The sequence below is a fragment of the Raphanus sativus genome, chromosome 8 (genome assembly GCF_000801105.2).
Source record: "Raphanus sativus cultivar WK10039 chromosome 8, ASM80110v3, whole genome shotgun sequence".
NCBI lineage: Eukaryota > Viridiplantae > Streptophyta > Magnoliopsida > Brassicales > Brassicaceae > Raphanus > Raphanus sativus.
The window spans coordinates 8071336-8086448 of NC_079518.1; the positions used below are offsets into that span (position 1 = coordinate 8071336).

A 15113-nucleotide genomic window follows, 5' to 3' on the forward strand; every position below is an offset into this window, starting at 1 on the left:
GCGGGTTATATTTTTGACCAAAACAAAATTGAAATATGCAGGCAGGTTTGCGGGTTGGACCGGCAATCAAGCCCTAACCGAACGTATGCCGGATCAATTTTTTAAATTGCTATTATTTAATAAAATATATTTTGATTAAGATTTACACACAAATATGATTACAAAAAAATACAAATATCATCACAAAGAAAACACAAATATGAGAATTAAATTAAAACAAAAAATATACACTTCTTTTTTGTCTATACTATTAAAAGGGAATCACTACCAAAAATTTTACTTAAAAAAATTGTTAAATCCTTTCACTAACTAATTAGTTTTCGTCCAATTATTTGAAAAATTGATTTGCGGATGCGGGTTATAAGTTTTTTTATGTGGGCGTAGTATGAGTTGGTGAATTTTCGATCGCGGTTACCCGTCGACCCGCAAATTATTAAAAAAAAATTAAAAAAGTAAATACTTTTTTTAAATACAAGAATTTAAAAATAATAATTTAAAATTTAAGTCATGTATAAATTTTTTTATTATAAATATACTTTTATAGTAATTAAATTAAATAATGATTTTTAAAATATGTATATAACCCACGGATAACCACAAAATTAAGTGGAGCAGATGCATGTACAATATTATTTGTTTGAAGGTTGTGCGGGTCATATTTTTAACCAAAACAAAGTTAAAAATCGGCGGGTTGGCGGGTCAGCGGAGCGAATTCGACCCGCAACTCAGCCTTAACCGTGCGTATACTTGATCAATTTTTAAATTACAATATATTTTGATCTAAATTTATACACAAATATGATTATAAAATTACAAATATAATCAGAAAAAAACAAATTTAAAAAATTAAATTTAAAATAAAAGAATATACCCGCCCTTTTAAGGGCGGGTCAAAATCTAGTTTCACAATATAAATTTTGTACGTTACATATCTTGTTTTGTTGTGTTCCTTTTTTTTCACACTGAAGATAATATTCCATTCAACAAAGGTTGATACACAAAGATCGGCGATTCCCCATGAATCCCGACAAACAAAGCCAGCCGACAACAACATAAGTCCCTGGAGTCTTAAGCCCACAAATGGGAATTAAGATGAAACAGAGCGGACGAAAAGTAGATAAACTACAAGCATCAAACTAATACAGCCTAAAAACAGATCAAAGAACCTAGAAATTAAAGAACAGATTGCATGTTGACTTCAAAGAACTCCTTAGATAAAAACAAATCGAAGAGGCAATCATGGCCAAAACTGCGACTTGCGATACCTTAACATAGCGAATAGCACAAACGGGATAAGAACATGCTTCGAAGACCAGCAAGACAGATCGCTCAGGACATAAGTCTTGAACCGGATGGCGACGTTATAGAAGGGCCAACAGAACACCAGATTGAAGCACGACAAAGGATTAGATCTCGATCAGATCTTTTGGGTTGAAGACAGGAAGCGTACCAATCAACTTTGGATTCAACCTCACTCGAAGATCCGAGAAGGAAGAAGATCGAAACCAGAGAAGAAAAAAGAGAACAGAGCCAACATGCAAAACCATCAAGCGGATAATAGGTTCGAGCAAAAGGGATCTGGACTAAGATCAATATAAAAGGGCTGATTAGATGATGCATGCATGCCGAGAGTCAAGAAAAAGAAACGAAACCCGACTCCAGCTCTGTGAGAGCAGCCGGAGCCGGCGAGACTGTTGAACTACGAACTGAACCAGAAGAACAAGAGAGAAGGCGGAGAGAACAAGAAAAAGAACTGAACCCGAACTCCTTAGTTTTGTTGTGTTCCTAAAAAAATAAAAAATTGTCTGTTACAAATACAAAACAGAAACTAGTCACTTAGTGGTGACCCAGAAAAAAATTACAGCTTATCTACTGAGAATAAAACCTAGCAAACCCAAAAACCGAAAAGAACAAAACACCTAGCCACAAATACCTCAAAACAACGGACAGAAACCGAGTAGCAGAGCTCACTGTACTCTCTACAACTGATAAATCTCTTCCTGAAGAAGTTCCATTACTGTCTCCTTCAATAACGACATGGTTTGGTTCCTCGTACACCAAACTTAAACCACAATTCATAATCTCACCTGATCCATCTATCACTTTGAATTTTATTGACGCCGTTGTAGGAACACATTTCTGATGTCCTTGCGAACCTTCTACATGATTTGTTATGTGGGAGCAACTGGTGTAACCGATAAACACATGGTCTGAATCAATCTTGCGCGGTTCAATCCAACCTCCACCAAGAATGCAACTGAAACGTGTACATGTTCCAAGTTCGTTGGTGAACTCACAAGTGCATTCTACTGAGAAACTGTTGATCTCATCTTGGAACGAAACAACAGCGCATAGAACTATTGTTGAAAGTCTGTTGTCGCACCAATGTGGTGGAAACTTCAGATTTAACGTTGGTCCAATCATGCGATGGTCAAACCATGAAGGCACTTCGCTCCCTGGAAAAGAAGTAATGAATAAAGCTTCTGAAGCATGTCCCTGCAAAAGTAATAACACAGAAACCAAAACAAATCATAAACTGTTAATGAGATAAAATTAGATAAATAAATGTGAGGAATGAGACCTCTTTATAGCATCTACGCGCATCTAGCTGGCTTTTCCTTTGAGCATAAGTTGTGATGCTATTCTTTGCAGCTTGTTCAAGACTGTTGCAGTTGGTGAAAATGAACTTAGAGTGAACCTTCTCCATATGCTTAAGAATTGCCAATGGCGTTGCAACTGTCTTCAACTTGTCGCAGCCATGTGCATCTAAGATCTCTAGATTTGGTGGAAGCAGTGGAATTGAGATGAGATTCTTGCAGAACTTCAGGTCAAGCAGTTTCAGATGACATAGTAGACTGATGTCATCTTGCAGGTTGGTGATCGTATCATTCCTGCTTAAGCATAGACGCTGCAATGAGGATATGCCATTCATACTACGTCTTAGTTCAGGTATGTCTTCCACTTTTAAGGTACTGAAATCTGTCCCATCTAGCAACAATATCTGCAAGCTTTTCATTTTCTCAATAGGAACTGGAAAGGTCGAGAGCTTTGAACAACCAGATAACACCAGTTCTTGCAGAGCTTTCAGCTTCCCCAGACATTTTGGAACTGCCTCCAGCTTTTCGCAGTCTTTCAAGTTCAATACAATCAGTCTCTGGAGCTTCCACATGTTTGTAGGAAGTTGAGTTATGGCAGTTCCATCTAAGTGTAAATTTTCTAGATTATTCGAAATCAACTTGAAAGTCCGAAGGATTGAGCAGTTGGTGAGGATAAGAGTCTTCATAGAGATCAGATTGATATTTGGGAGAACCCGGAGACTTGTGCAACCTCTCATGTTGAGGAAAACAAGACTTTGCATGTGTTGCATCCCCTTTGGCAACTCTTTCAAACTCGTGCAGCCTTCAAGATTCAATCTCTGGAGACTTTCAGCATTTAGTAACCCTGACAGATTGCTTAACTTGCTTGAGTAACTAAGATCAACCCACTTAAGCTTCGGTGTTTCCTGCAATGAATTAAGTTATATGAGCTCAGTTTAAAGCTGATTGGTGATAAGATAATTTTGTTTCAAATTAAATGAAGCGTGTGACTGGTAACCATTATAGGAACAGTAGGAATGGAATGGATATGCAAATAATGATTATGAATAGAACTTTAGGAATGATAAAGAATGATGATTTCTTATCAAAATGTATAAGGAACAAATTTGTTCTAAAAATCTCTACAAAAAAAAGGAATGAGAAGGAATGGTTATTCCTCATGAATGGTAAACTTTTATAAAGAACTAGATATGGATCCGTGCGATGCACGGGTTTTATTTTTTGTTTTAATTTCACGAACACATAGAAATAATGAAAATATTTTTTACATTAGTTCATGGATTTTCAATATATATTGATGACTTATTTTAGTAACAATAATCTGTTTTCTTATTGCAATTTTGATTGGTATTTCTATTTCAATAGTCATTATAGTCTTTATGTTTTAAAAATCCAAAACTCTGCAGTTGTAGTGACTTTTGATAGTGCAACGTATAATTGTAAGACTCATTTGGCAAATATAGGCCAACCTTTTAAGCTTTGGCCTTAACTCTTGTTGATACTCTTTGCATAGTAAACTTTTATAGAAAATTGAAGTTTATTTAGTTTAAAAGGTCACCTTGCATCTGTTGGCCTTAATTCTTGTTGATAGTCATTGTATAGTAAACTTGTATAAGAAATTGAAGTTTTTTAAGTTTAAAAGGTCACCTTGCATCTGTTGGTATAAGACTTATTCTAGAAACAAAAATCTATTTTTCCACATAAATTCTAGTTAGGATTTCTGTTTCAATAATCATGTTGCCTAGACGAGTTATTGGTAAAAAGTTGGCGAAGATGTGAAAGAACATGCAGAAAAACTCACATAAAATATATTTCTTGTATCTCTTATTATGTTCGGTGTCAAAGTATGAGAAGTGACAAAATGTGAGAGAGTTTAATCATATATATAGATGTGAATAATTATAGTTCCTTTTAATTTATGATTTAAAAAAAATAGAGAGCTTAATCACGAATTTGAATAATTATAGTTGCTTTTGAGTGATGATTTTTAAAAAGAAATTAACTATAAATAGGAAAATTAGTTATTCATAAAAATATAAATAATTATTCAACAACTCTTTTTTGATTAGGATTTGATGAAAGGCAAATTAAAATCAGACACACTCTTACAATTCTCTTACGTTTAAGATTTGAGAAAAAGACAATTACTATCAAATAATTACTACCAATTTTTTTTTACAATTATATTTTCTGTAAAATTTAGAAAACAAAAATTAGTATTAAAATTCTTTTGGAAAATATTATTTTGTTTAAAATTTATAAAATAAAAAGTATAGAAAATATTATTAAGTAATTTAAAATTACTTTAGATTTTTTATTATTTTGTTATATAATCATGATATATTTTAACACATGTCAAAAAATTTAAAGGAAAATTAATGTCAAATAATTTTTTACAGTTATTCTTTTGGATTTTAGAAAAGGAAAATTAGTATTAAATAATTTATTTTACAAATCTTTTTCTTTAGGGTTTTTGAAAAGGAAATTTTTCAAAAAAAAATACTATCAGTTAATTTTTACTATTAAATAGTTTTGAAAATTATTTATTCAATATTAGTTTCTATTTTCTAATTATATATATTTTTAATCATAAGATATTTTTAATCATAAGATATTCTAACTTATGTCACAATAAATAAAATTACTACTATCAAATAACATTTTAGTAATCACATCTTATTATTTTTCAAGTTTTTTTTTCTGTTTAGATTTTAAAGGAAATTTTCTAAAAAATATTATTAAATAATATTAAACTTTTGTTTTTACTATTAAATAAATTTTGAACTTAGTTTATTTCAAAAATTCGTTTTTATTATATTAGTATATCTATTTAAAATTATTAAATATTTTTAACACATCTCACATAATAAAAAGAAATTAATATCGAGTAATCCGTTGTAAATATCTTTTGTTTAGGATTTTAAAATGGAAAATTACTGTTATTATCTAAGTATATATATTTTTAACTGTGAGATAATTTAACACATGTCACAATCTTAAATTTTCGATTGACATATATCGCAATCATGTTAATTAGTAACTTTGAAAAAACCAAGCTTTATATAATAAGATGTTAAGAAATATTGTTCCTCTTCGTTACCATTCACACCCGAAGTTTTGAAATTTTAAAATTAACTTTAGTTTTATTGGAAAATGTTCAACCAATTAGATTTTATAGTCTTTTTATTTATTGGTAAATTGGTTTTAAAATCATATTTTTAAAATAACTTATTAAAAAAAATCTAATGTTCTTAATTTAATCTTTGTGCAATGGATCAAAACATCAAATATCATGAAACATAGAGTATTATTTAAAATCTCTTTCAAGTGTGACTTTGTACCTAATAAATGAAACTTTAACAGTGAAAAGTAGCTTAAACAGAGACACACCTTAACACCATCCCAGACACCTTCAATCTCGCTGTAAGGCAGGTTAAGGTCGGAAAGATTCTTGGGGTCGAAGGCTTCTGGAAGTTTCGTCAGAGGGAATTTCAGCCAGTAGAGATACCTTATCTCTTCTAGTGGAAGCTGAATCCCATCGGGGAAGTTTAGTTTGCAGTCAGCTTTGCCTTGTCGATGACAATGAGAACTATACAACTTCAGATACCAAAGATTACGCATCTTTTTGAAGGTACATTCGTGCAAAGAAACTTCCTCCTTCATTTCAGACATGTCAAGAAAAATACCTCTCACACTTACGTCCCCCTGCTTGACCAGTTAAAGACAATAAGTTAATAAGTTGAAGTTTCTTAAACAGTTGAGTGCTAAGTGAGCTTCTAGTTTATCATGAAAATAAGAACTTAAGGTTTGTCTTACCGCTGCTTTCTTAAGAGCATCCAGTTCATTATGGTTCAATGATAGCCTACACCACCCTTCGGAAGGAAGTTCCTTGGGGGAAGCAAGTGCGGAAGCAAGTTTCTTGCCAAATGTATACAGCAAATCGTGCATCTCCACTCGCCCACCAGAAATGTTAATCAAAAATTTACTGGCAAGAGCCTTTAGATCAGACTCCACCAAGCACCTCACGTAATACTCATCCCCTGATCTAAAGAAACACGCAACATCAAGAAAGACATCTTTCTGAAGCTGACTTAGCTCATTATAGCTTATCTTCAAGAAATCTTGTATCGTCTTATTGGAACTTTGTGCCAGCCTGCGAAGTGTCTCTTCCCAGTGAGCCTTGTTTTGTCCATTAAGCTCGCCACCCAATATCTTGAGAGCAAATGGGTTGCCTTTGGCATACTCCGAAAATTCTTTGGAAATATTCATGAAATTTCCCACTGGATTGACGACACCAAAAGCATAATGGCTGAAGCACTGCAAACTGTCTCTGGCACTTAATCTATGAACTTCATATATGTCATCAACCTCCCCTTCGATCACCGACCTATCACTCGTCGTGATAATGATTAAGCTACCTTTCTTAATCCAGTCGCCATTGCCAAGAAGAACCTCCATTTGTTTCTTGCTGGTCACGTTATCAAGAATGACAAGAGACTTATTAAGCAGTAGGTGTGTTTTCAAGGACTCAGGCTTCATGTTAACTACTTCTTGGATCACATCTTCATTCCTCAACAACTCTCTCCTGAGAATGCTCCCATCCATCATGCCGCTTTTAGACAATTCACGGACATCGGGAAGAAAAGCTTGGCGCACAAACTTGCCTTTACAATTTTCATACAGCTTCTCCGTCAAGGTGGTCTTACCAATACCTGGCATCCCGACAAGGCCAAGCTTAAAAGTACGGTCTGTGTAAGAGTTTATCTTCTCTTCCAATTGCTTAAGACGTGTTTCTATGCCAAAGGGAGGAAGAGGCGCGTCTGAAGCACATTCAGCTGTTTCTTCATCTCCTGCATCATGGTTGTCAATGGGGATCTCTCTTTCCCGTTCTATCGAAATGCCACTTAGGGCTTCAATCACTCGCGCTACAATGTTATCGATTTCTTCACTTTCTTTGCTGGAAGACAAGTGAAGAGCAGGAATCAGAAATCCTTATAGCCAAAACACAAATTAACTACTCCACAATATGTATAGGAAAATTTTCAATTTTATTTCAAGTTTGATACCTTACCAAGATCATTTTCACAAATATCCTAAAGTTACGGTAAAAAAACAAACTAACCATTTTAAATAATTTATAATGTTTAACAATCTTTATAAAATTTCATCTAAAACTATGCAGTTTAGATTTTTTATGTTTTTATCTAACACCGCCAAACACTATACAATCATTAGAAATCTTATCAAAATCATGAATTGAAATATTTTTCATACACTACTAAATAATGACTGATTTAAGTGATTTTATTTCAATTTCTAAACTTATGAAAATCCAGGAACATGGTACCTCGTTTCCGTTAAAACGATGCCGAACTTTTTTGTAACGACTCCTAAAGCTCCTATCCACTTATCGGTCTTTGCACCTTTACAATCCCCTTTATAATTCCTTACCAATTCCCAAAACTTGTCACCGAACACTCCTTTGAGATTTTTCACATCGGCCACCTCTACCTTGTAAAAGATCGGGATGGCCACAAGTTTGCCTGAGTCAACGCACTCCTTGATCTTCTCCAGCTCGTCCAAGCACCAATGTGAATCGGTATAGTGGTTTGAGAAGATAGGGAGCGCGATCTTTGACTCCTCGATTCTGTCAAAGAGGGTGGTGATATCTTTACCTCTAGGACTGTTTTCGTCGATGAAGACATTGATTCCATCTGTTTTCAGTGCCTTCTCCAGATGGCTGACGAAAGTCTTCCGCAGTTCCCCTCGAAAATTGACGAAGACTTGGTTGTGGGGCCGGGATTGCACGGAGGAAGAAGAGGAGGCCGCCATGATAGATGTGTCAGACAGTTTCACAGAGAAGCAATAATGGAAGAGAAAATGCTTTTACAAATGTTTTTGCCAGGGCCCTCCCTGAAATTTAAGAGGCCTAAAACAAAAAATAATGGAAGCCAATATACTAGTCCCTCTATTTCAAAATAAATCTATATTCTAGGATTTTCACATTTATTAAAAAAACGTAAAATTTTGACAATAAATATATTATTTTTATTTTCTATAAATTTTAGTCAATTAAAATTTAGTAAACACAACTAATATCTTTGAAAATATAAAATATGGATTTTTTAGAAATAATTTTTCATTATTACATACATTGAAAATGTAAAATATAAATCTTTTAGAAATATGTTTTTTTTAAAACTTAGATTATTAAAACGGAGGGAGTATATCACAAAAGAAAATAAATTTCAAATACAAAATGCTAAACATTTGATAAACACACAAAAAAACAAACAAACTGATAGTCTACATATTTTGATTAAATTTTTAGTTTTAAACTTAATTTAAAATTAATAAAACAGCAAAACCAATTTAGGCTTTGATCACTAAATATAATATGTTTGATAGGGTTATAAAAAAATACAATTTTTTTTGGTAAAGAAAATAGTATATTTGATTTTTAATTTATGGATGTCTATAAAAAGAAAAATGGGACCTATAGCAAATATTTCATTGGGAATTAATGGTCCTGAACAAGCCCTTGGCCTGGCTTTTTGCTTATACAATCATGTGCAGACGGCAGGGGTGAAGAGGTTTGTCTGTCTCTGTCTTCTCTAAATAACCTATTATTTTTCAGGAGACCTTTAATGTTGGAGTCTACAATGATTAGTCGTTGGCAATTGTTTGCTTATACAATCATCATTAGCCAATCATGTGCAGACGGTAGGTGGAGAGGAGCAGTTTGTCTGTCTCTGTCTTCTCTAAATAACTATTATTTTCAGGAGACTTGTATGGTGGAGCCTACAATGGTTTGTCGTTGGCAATTGTTTTGGTGAATCGAAGGAAACATCCAGGAAGCTTTCCTATATTGCTGATGGCAGCAAGCACTTTCTCTCTCTCTCTCTCTCTCTCTCTCTCTCTCTCTCCTCTGCTAATGGAGATGGAGTCAATGTTCTCTTCTCTTCTTCGATAAAATTGTATAGCACACCGAGCTCTGTGATATTGATCTTCCAATGGATTATGGTTTCCTCTATATGGCTGCTACTCTATTCTGCACGATTTTGAGTCGTCTGATTTATGCTTATAGAAAATCCAAATCCAACCATATCTTCCTAAGCTTCTGCAGGAAAGATGTCTTTCCGGGCGTCTTTCTCAGCAGGGAGCTCAGGAAGAAAAGAATCGTCCCGTTCACTGACAATGATATAGAGAGGAGTAAGTCCATGAAAGCTATCAGGAGATCAAGGATTTCGCTTGTCTTGCTCTCAGACAACTATGCTTCTTCGACACTGTACTTGAAAGAGCTGGTGGAGATCATCAAGTGCAGAGAAGAGTTGGGACAAACGGTGGTTTCTGTTTTCTATCACGTGGATCCGACGGATGTGAAGAATCAGACTGGTGAATTTGGGAAGGTCTTTTTAACAACTTGTGATGGAAAAACGAAGGAGGAGATCAGAAGATGGAAACATGCTTTGAGGGAAGTGGCCCAAATCGTAGGTTACCATTCAGAAAACTGGTTCGTCCTCTCCATTCCCACTTTCTCTTAAATCTTTCTAACACATCAACAAAATCTATATCTTTCTAGCTTATAAACAACTGCCATCCTGAAAGTTCATATTAGTATTCATACAAGTATGACTATATAACGGAACTATTTAATCATCATGTTGTTCAGGGAGACTGAAGAAGAGATGTTTAGAGATATTGCCAATGATATATCAAACAAGTTGAATGATTCCAAACCATCCAGTAATATCGGGAGACTAGCCTGGATGGGAGATCATGTAAAAGAGATGAAAGAGTTGTTACGCCTGGACTTAGGTGAAGCGAGGGTCATAGGAGTTAGTGGTCTTCCTGGGAGTGGTAAGACCGTCATCGCCAATTATATAACCCAATGTCTTTCTCATCAGTTCCAGTTAAGCACATTGATTGACATCAAAGGAGGCTATCCAAGAACTTTCCACGATGAATTGGAGTTGCAGAACCAATTGTTTTCTCAACTAATCAACCAAAAGGATATTATTGGTGAGAGTTCACATCCGGGAGTTGCACAGGAAAGGTTTAAAGACAAGAAAGTGTTAGTCGTTCTTGATGACGTGGATCAGTTGGGAGTAAGACAGTTACAAGTCTTGGCGAGAGAAGTGTGGGGGTTTGGTCCAGGAAGTCGGATTATCTTAACATCACAAGATCGAGCGCTTTTAGAGGCACACGGGATCAAACATATTTACAAAGTGGGATTTCCAGAATCTGATGAACCTCTTCGAATCTTCTGCATGTATGCTTTTCGTCAAAAGTCCCCATATTTTGCTTTTAGGAAGCTTGCTCAGCTAATTACAACACTTTCTGGTGAACTACCTGCGGGGCTAAGGTTTTTGGGCTCTTATTTTCGAGGAAAGCCCAAGCATACGTGGCAAAAAGAACTACCAAAGTTAATGACTAGCGTTGACGGAGGGTTGGGGAGCATTATAAAGTTTACTTACGATGCTTTATCTGGTGAAGATAAAAAACTAGCTCACCATTACATATCCTCTTTCCGCGATGTTGAATTGACTCAGAGAATGGAAGAGTTTTTAAGAAAGAGCCTCTCGGAAGTGAGGCCAAAGCTTACCATTACGAATCAAGATGAGAAGGCACGAGCATTTCTCTTCATTATATCTGCATGCATATTTGATTTCATTTGATAACTATAACCATCTAACACTTGCTTTGTTCGGTCATTCTCCAGGGAAATGTTAATACAAGTGAAAGACCTTCCAAAGGAACATCTTCGAATGGATTACTTCACACCGTCTACATCTACTGCGCAGATACATTACAGTACTCTTTTGCCAGCCACCTCTCTGTGGATTTCCACCGGAAAGGCATTGAGGCATCCGTAAATTGCAATGAGACTCTGGATGTCATAGAGGGAGCTAGCGCTTTTGTGGTGGTTTTATCTAAGAATTACTTGTCCTCCCCCTCATTCCTGGACAAGCTCGTGAGGGTTCTTCATTACCGAAGGAAAAACGAAAAGCTGGTGATCCCAGTGTTCTATCGTATTAGTCCATCCGATGTGGCAGCTGCACTGCAAGGGACTATCGCGCTCCAAGTGAAAAGTAGAATATAATATGATATATTATTGTGTTGTGATCAATATGAGAATACAATCCATATATATAATGCTAACATTAACATAATGTTGACACTAGATAATGTTAACTTTCCTAAATACTTAATGGAAATATGCTAAGAATATCTTGAGGTTAACTTGCTCTTCAAATCTTTACTTTTAGTTTTGAGGGTCTTCATGGGTTCACGGGCTTCGCAGTCTTGGTCCGTAAGATACACATCTTCCGGTCCATCATATCTCTAATACTCCTCCGCACGACAAACGTGGGATGCAACACGCAAATCTGCAAACATAAAGCAGACCACGTATGTCGTGGACACTATGTCGAGGAAAACAAATCAGTAGATTCCTTCGGAATAAACTTCAACTTAGACAATGAGGGATGAAAACTTCAGTTTTTCTTTGGTCTTAGCAATGGGAATATATCCCGTGGACGCAACTGCATCTCTAAAACAATCGTCCTATCTCGGACAGTCCATAACTTGGACTAAACAAATTGACCTAAAACTTGAACGTTCTACTAGAACTCCCCCATAATGGTTAAACTATAACCAACAATATTATGGAAAAATCAAAACAAATATTGAGACATTCTAAACTATAGAATAAATCTCTTAAACTAACCCATGACCAATCATCTCCTAAAATATTCCCGTGACAAATATTGTAAAGACAAACCCAAACCGAACTCTTCAAACTTAAAACTTGTCAAAACGTATGATAAATCAAGACCTTAGCTTAGCATAATAATTATTGGATGTATCCAAATCAAGCTAGAAAAAAAAACCATTAACCCTTTCTAATAACTATAACAAACCCAATGACTTTAATAATAAGGAACAAATCGCGTGCACATTACTTCATGCTTCACGTGCATTATCGTACGGGTCATCTTCATCGTCAGTATCATCACCATCTTCTTCAGCATCGCCAACACCAACGATGTGCACCATCAAAGCTTTAAAAAAAACGGAAGTTTTAATTTTGATCTCAAAGAATCGTCTGCTCTGATACCATGAAAAGTAGAATATAATATGATATATTATTGTGTTGTGATCAATATGAGAATACAATCCATATATATAATGCTAACATTAACATAATGTTGACACTAGATAATGTTAACTTTCCTAATACTTAATGGAAATATGCTAAGAATATCTGAGGTTAACTTGCTCTTCAAATCTTTACTTTTAGTTTTGAGGGTCTTCATGGTTTCACGGGCTTCGCAGTCTTGGTCCGTAAGATACACATCTTCCGGTCCATCATATCTCTAGTATATTGATGAGAAACATCCCACATCGGAAATATAAGAATTATTCTACTACTATATAAAGGGTTAGGGCCAATCCACTAATTGCCAATTGGTTTTAAGTTGGAAGCCCATAATTAACCCGAATCTAACATGGTATCAGAGCGATAAGATTCTTTGACCTAATTTACTACAACTACTACTACACCGGTGTTGGACCCTCTGTGGATGTTATTCCCACAATTGTCCACGCTTCAACCTAGATGTCTGAGCGTGAGGGAGGGTATTGATGAGAAACATCCCACATCGAAATATAAGAATTATTCTACTACTATATAAAAGGTTAGGGCCAATCCACTAATTGCCAATTGGTTTTAAGTTGGAAGCCCATAATAACCCGAATCTAACACCAAGAGTTGAGAGACTTACCAGGCATACACTCTAGGTAACTGTGTATACATTAGTCTGTTGCTTGCAATTGCATGTTTAGAAGAATATAAATTTTATGATGTTACCTATCAAATCCAACACCACAACAAAAAAAGTTGGACTAATCTGGATGATATAACTACGAATAGGATTCACAAAATGTGAGGCAATTTTACCAAAATGTTTTTTTCTTATCTTCAGTATACATTACTGTTTTTACAAACAGTTCACTCTATAATAATTAATTATTAACTACTTTCCATTTTCCCAGTCCATAATGAAACAATAATAAGTTTGTTTCAAAAAATGGAGTGTTTTTATTCTTTTATTATTCTGTTTTTACATTCCAAAATAAATGAATTCGAAGTAAAACTCAGCTCTATCATAGATTATCTCTATTTTTAATATAAAGACAGAATTCTACATTGGAGATGTTTGAATCCCGAAAATTAAGAACGTATATGTTTTAAAAAATAACATTAAAGTAAGAAAATTGTACCTTATAACCGAAAAAAACAATTAAGAAAATAATTAAAACCCCATTCCCTCTCTTTCTTTCTTTTCCATCTTTCTCTACCATCATTTTAGAAAATTAATTTTGGTTATTTATATTATTCTCTCTTAAAAAGTATAAACAAAAACTGATTGACGAAAATAAATATACTCCCATTGTTTCATATTAAATCATTTTAAACTTATGCACATAAATTAAGAAATTATTTGATTTTGCATATTTTCTATATAAAAACTAATAAGACAACACAATCATATCTATCTATATTTGTTAAGTGTATAATATGTATTAACTCTTTTTCCTTCTCCTCCACTTTTGTATCTCCTAATATATGTGTACATAACTCATAACTGATAAAATATAACATTCATATATTTACTAGATTTTTAACCCGCCCTTAAAAAGGGCGGGTATATTTTTTGTTGGAAAATTTATTTTACGTAATAAAAATTATGATTTTTGATAAATTATATATTTTAAATTTTTATGAAATTTATCTGAAATTTAATTATATAACTATTTTGTTATTTTAGATATGACAAAGTTATAGAAGACTTTAAATAATTCTAACCTGTAATATGATTTTATTTATTTAACTCGAAGTTAGACTTATTTTAAACTGATTTTTTGTTAACTTAAATAAATATTTTATATCTTCAACACTCTCTATATTGAAAAATTCATTTGTGTATTTCAAAACATTTTCTATATTAAATTTATTTTATGTGATTTAGTTTTTATTTTAAATGAAACTAATTTTTTTAGAGAGTTGAGATATATTTAGACCCGTACTATGATTTTCTTGATTTAGTCATTTGTTATTTCAATTTGATTTTATTTTGAGATTTCATTTAAAAAATGTTTTCAAATAATTAATAACTTGAAAGATTTTTTAGAAAGATATGATGCAAACGCTTAGGAAACAAAATTTTCAAAAAAGATAAGAACTGAATTATATTAAACTATAATCACACCCTAAACCCTAAACTATAGGTTCTTATTTTATTTAATTTAACAAAAAATCAGTTTAAAATAAGTCTAACTTCGGGTTAAATAAATAAAATCATATTACGGGTTAGAATTATTTAGAGTCTTCTAAGATTTATTCATATTTAAAATAACAAAAATAATTCATATAATTAAATTTCAGATAAATTTCATAAAAATTTTAAAATATATAATTTATCAAAAAATCATAATTTTCATTACGTAAAA

At 33.6% G+C, this 15113-nt stretch overlaps 3 protein-coding genes across 4 annotated transcripts in view; 2 read left to right on the top strand and 1 right to left on the bottom strand.

The window, feature by feature from the left end:
• Positions 1–1561: 1561 nt before the first annotated feature.
• On the bottom strand, positions 1562–8521 carry LOC108831051 (disease resistance protein RPS4-like). 2 transcript variants are annotated; one of them, XM_056991798.1, is made up of 6 exons: positions 7945–8513; positions 6414–7554; positions 5988–6302; positions 2582–3502; positions 1934–2496; positions 1562–1785 (listed from the first exon to the last, which is right to left on the bottom strand). In XM_056991798.1, exons 1-6 carry the CDS (start codon positions 8427–8429, stop codon positions 1608–1610), a joined length of 3603 nt encoding a protein of 1200 aa, XP_056847778.1. In that variant the 5' UTR covers positions 8430–8513; the 3' UTR covers positions 1562–1607. The 2 variants fall into 2 exon arrangements, with proteins under 2 accessions (XP_056847778.1, XP_018460123.1); XM_018604621.2 differs by having other exon boundaries at positions 1613–2496; positions 7945–8521.
• A 598-nt stretch (positions 8522–9119) lies between these two features.
• LOC130498437 (probable disease resistance protein RPP1) lies at positions 9120–11858 on the top strand. Its single transcript, XM_056991799.1, has 3 exons — positions 9120–10110; positions 10270–11224; positions 11320–11858. The coding sequence occupies exons 1-3, from the start codon at positions 9611–9613 to the stop codon at positions 11698–11700; spliced, it is 1836 nt and encodes a 611-aa protein (XP_056847779.1). The 5' UTR covers positions 9120–9610; the 3' UTR covers positions 11701–11858.
• Positions 11859–13218: 1360 nt separating this feature from the next.
• Positions 13219–15113, top strand: part of LOC108831052 (disease resistance protein RRS1B-like) — a 9812-nt gene continuing 7917 nt past the window's right edge. Inside the window, exons 1-2 of the mRNA XM_056992813.1 lie at positions 13219–13228; positions 13370–13400. Coding sequence (XP_056848793.1) covers positions 13219–13228; positions 13370–13400 — 41 coding nt within the window. The remainder of the gene's footprint in view (positions 13229–13369; positions 13401–15113) is intronic.

Coding starts and splice junctions, on each gene's coding strand:
- LOC130498437 (XM_056991799.1), top strand. CDS start 9,611: ATGGATTATGGTTTCCTCTATATGGCTGCTACTCTATTCTGCACGATT. Junction 10,111..10,269: donor GGTTACCATTCAGAAAACTG/GTTCGTCCTCTC, acceptor CATGTTGTTCAG/GGAGACTGAAGAAGAGATGT. Junction 11,225..11,319: donor TTACGAATCAAGATGAGAAG/GCACGAGCATTT, acceptor GTCATTCTCCAG/GGAAATGTTAATACAAGTGA.
- LOC108831051 (XM_056991798.1), bottom strand. CDS start 8,429: ATGGCGGCCTCCTCTTCTTCCTCCGTGCAATCCCGGCCCCACAACCAA. Junction 6,303..6,413: donor ATGCTCTTAAGAAAGCAGCG/GTAAGACAAACC, acceptor CTGGTCAAGCAG/GGGGACGTAAGTGTGAGAGG. Junction 2,497..2,581: donor CGCGTAGATGCTATAAAGAG/GTCTCATTCCTC, acceptor TTACTTTTGCAG/GGACATGCTTCAGAAGCTTT.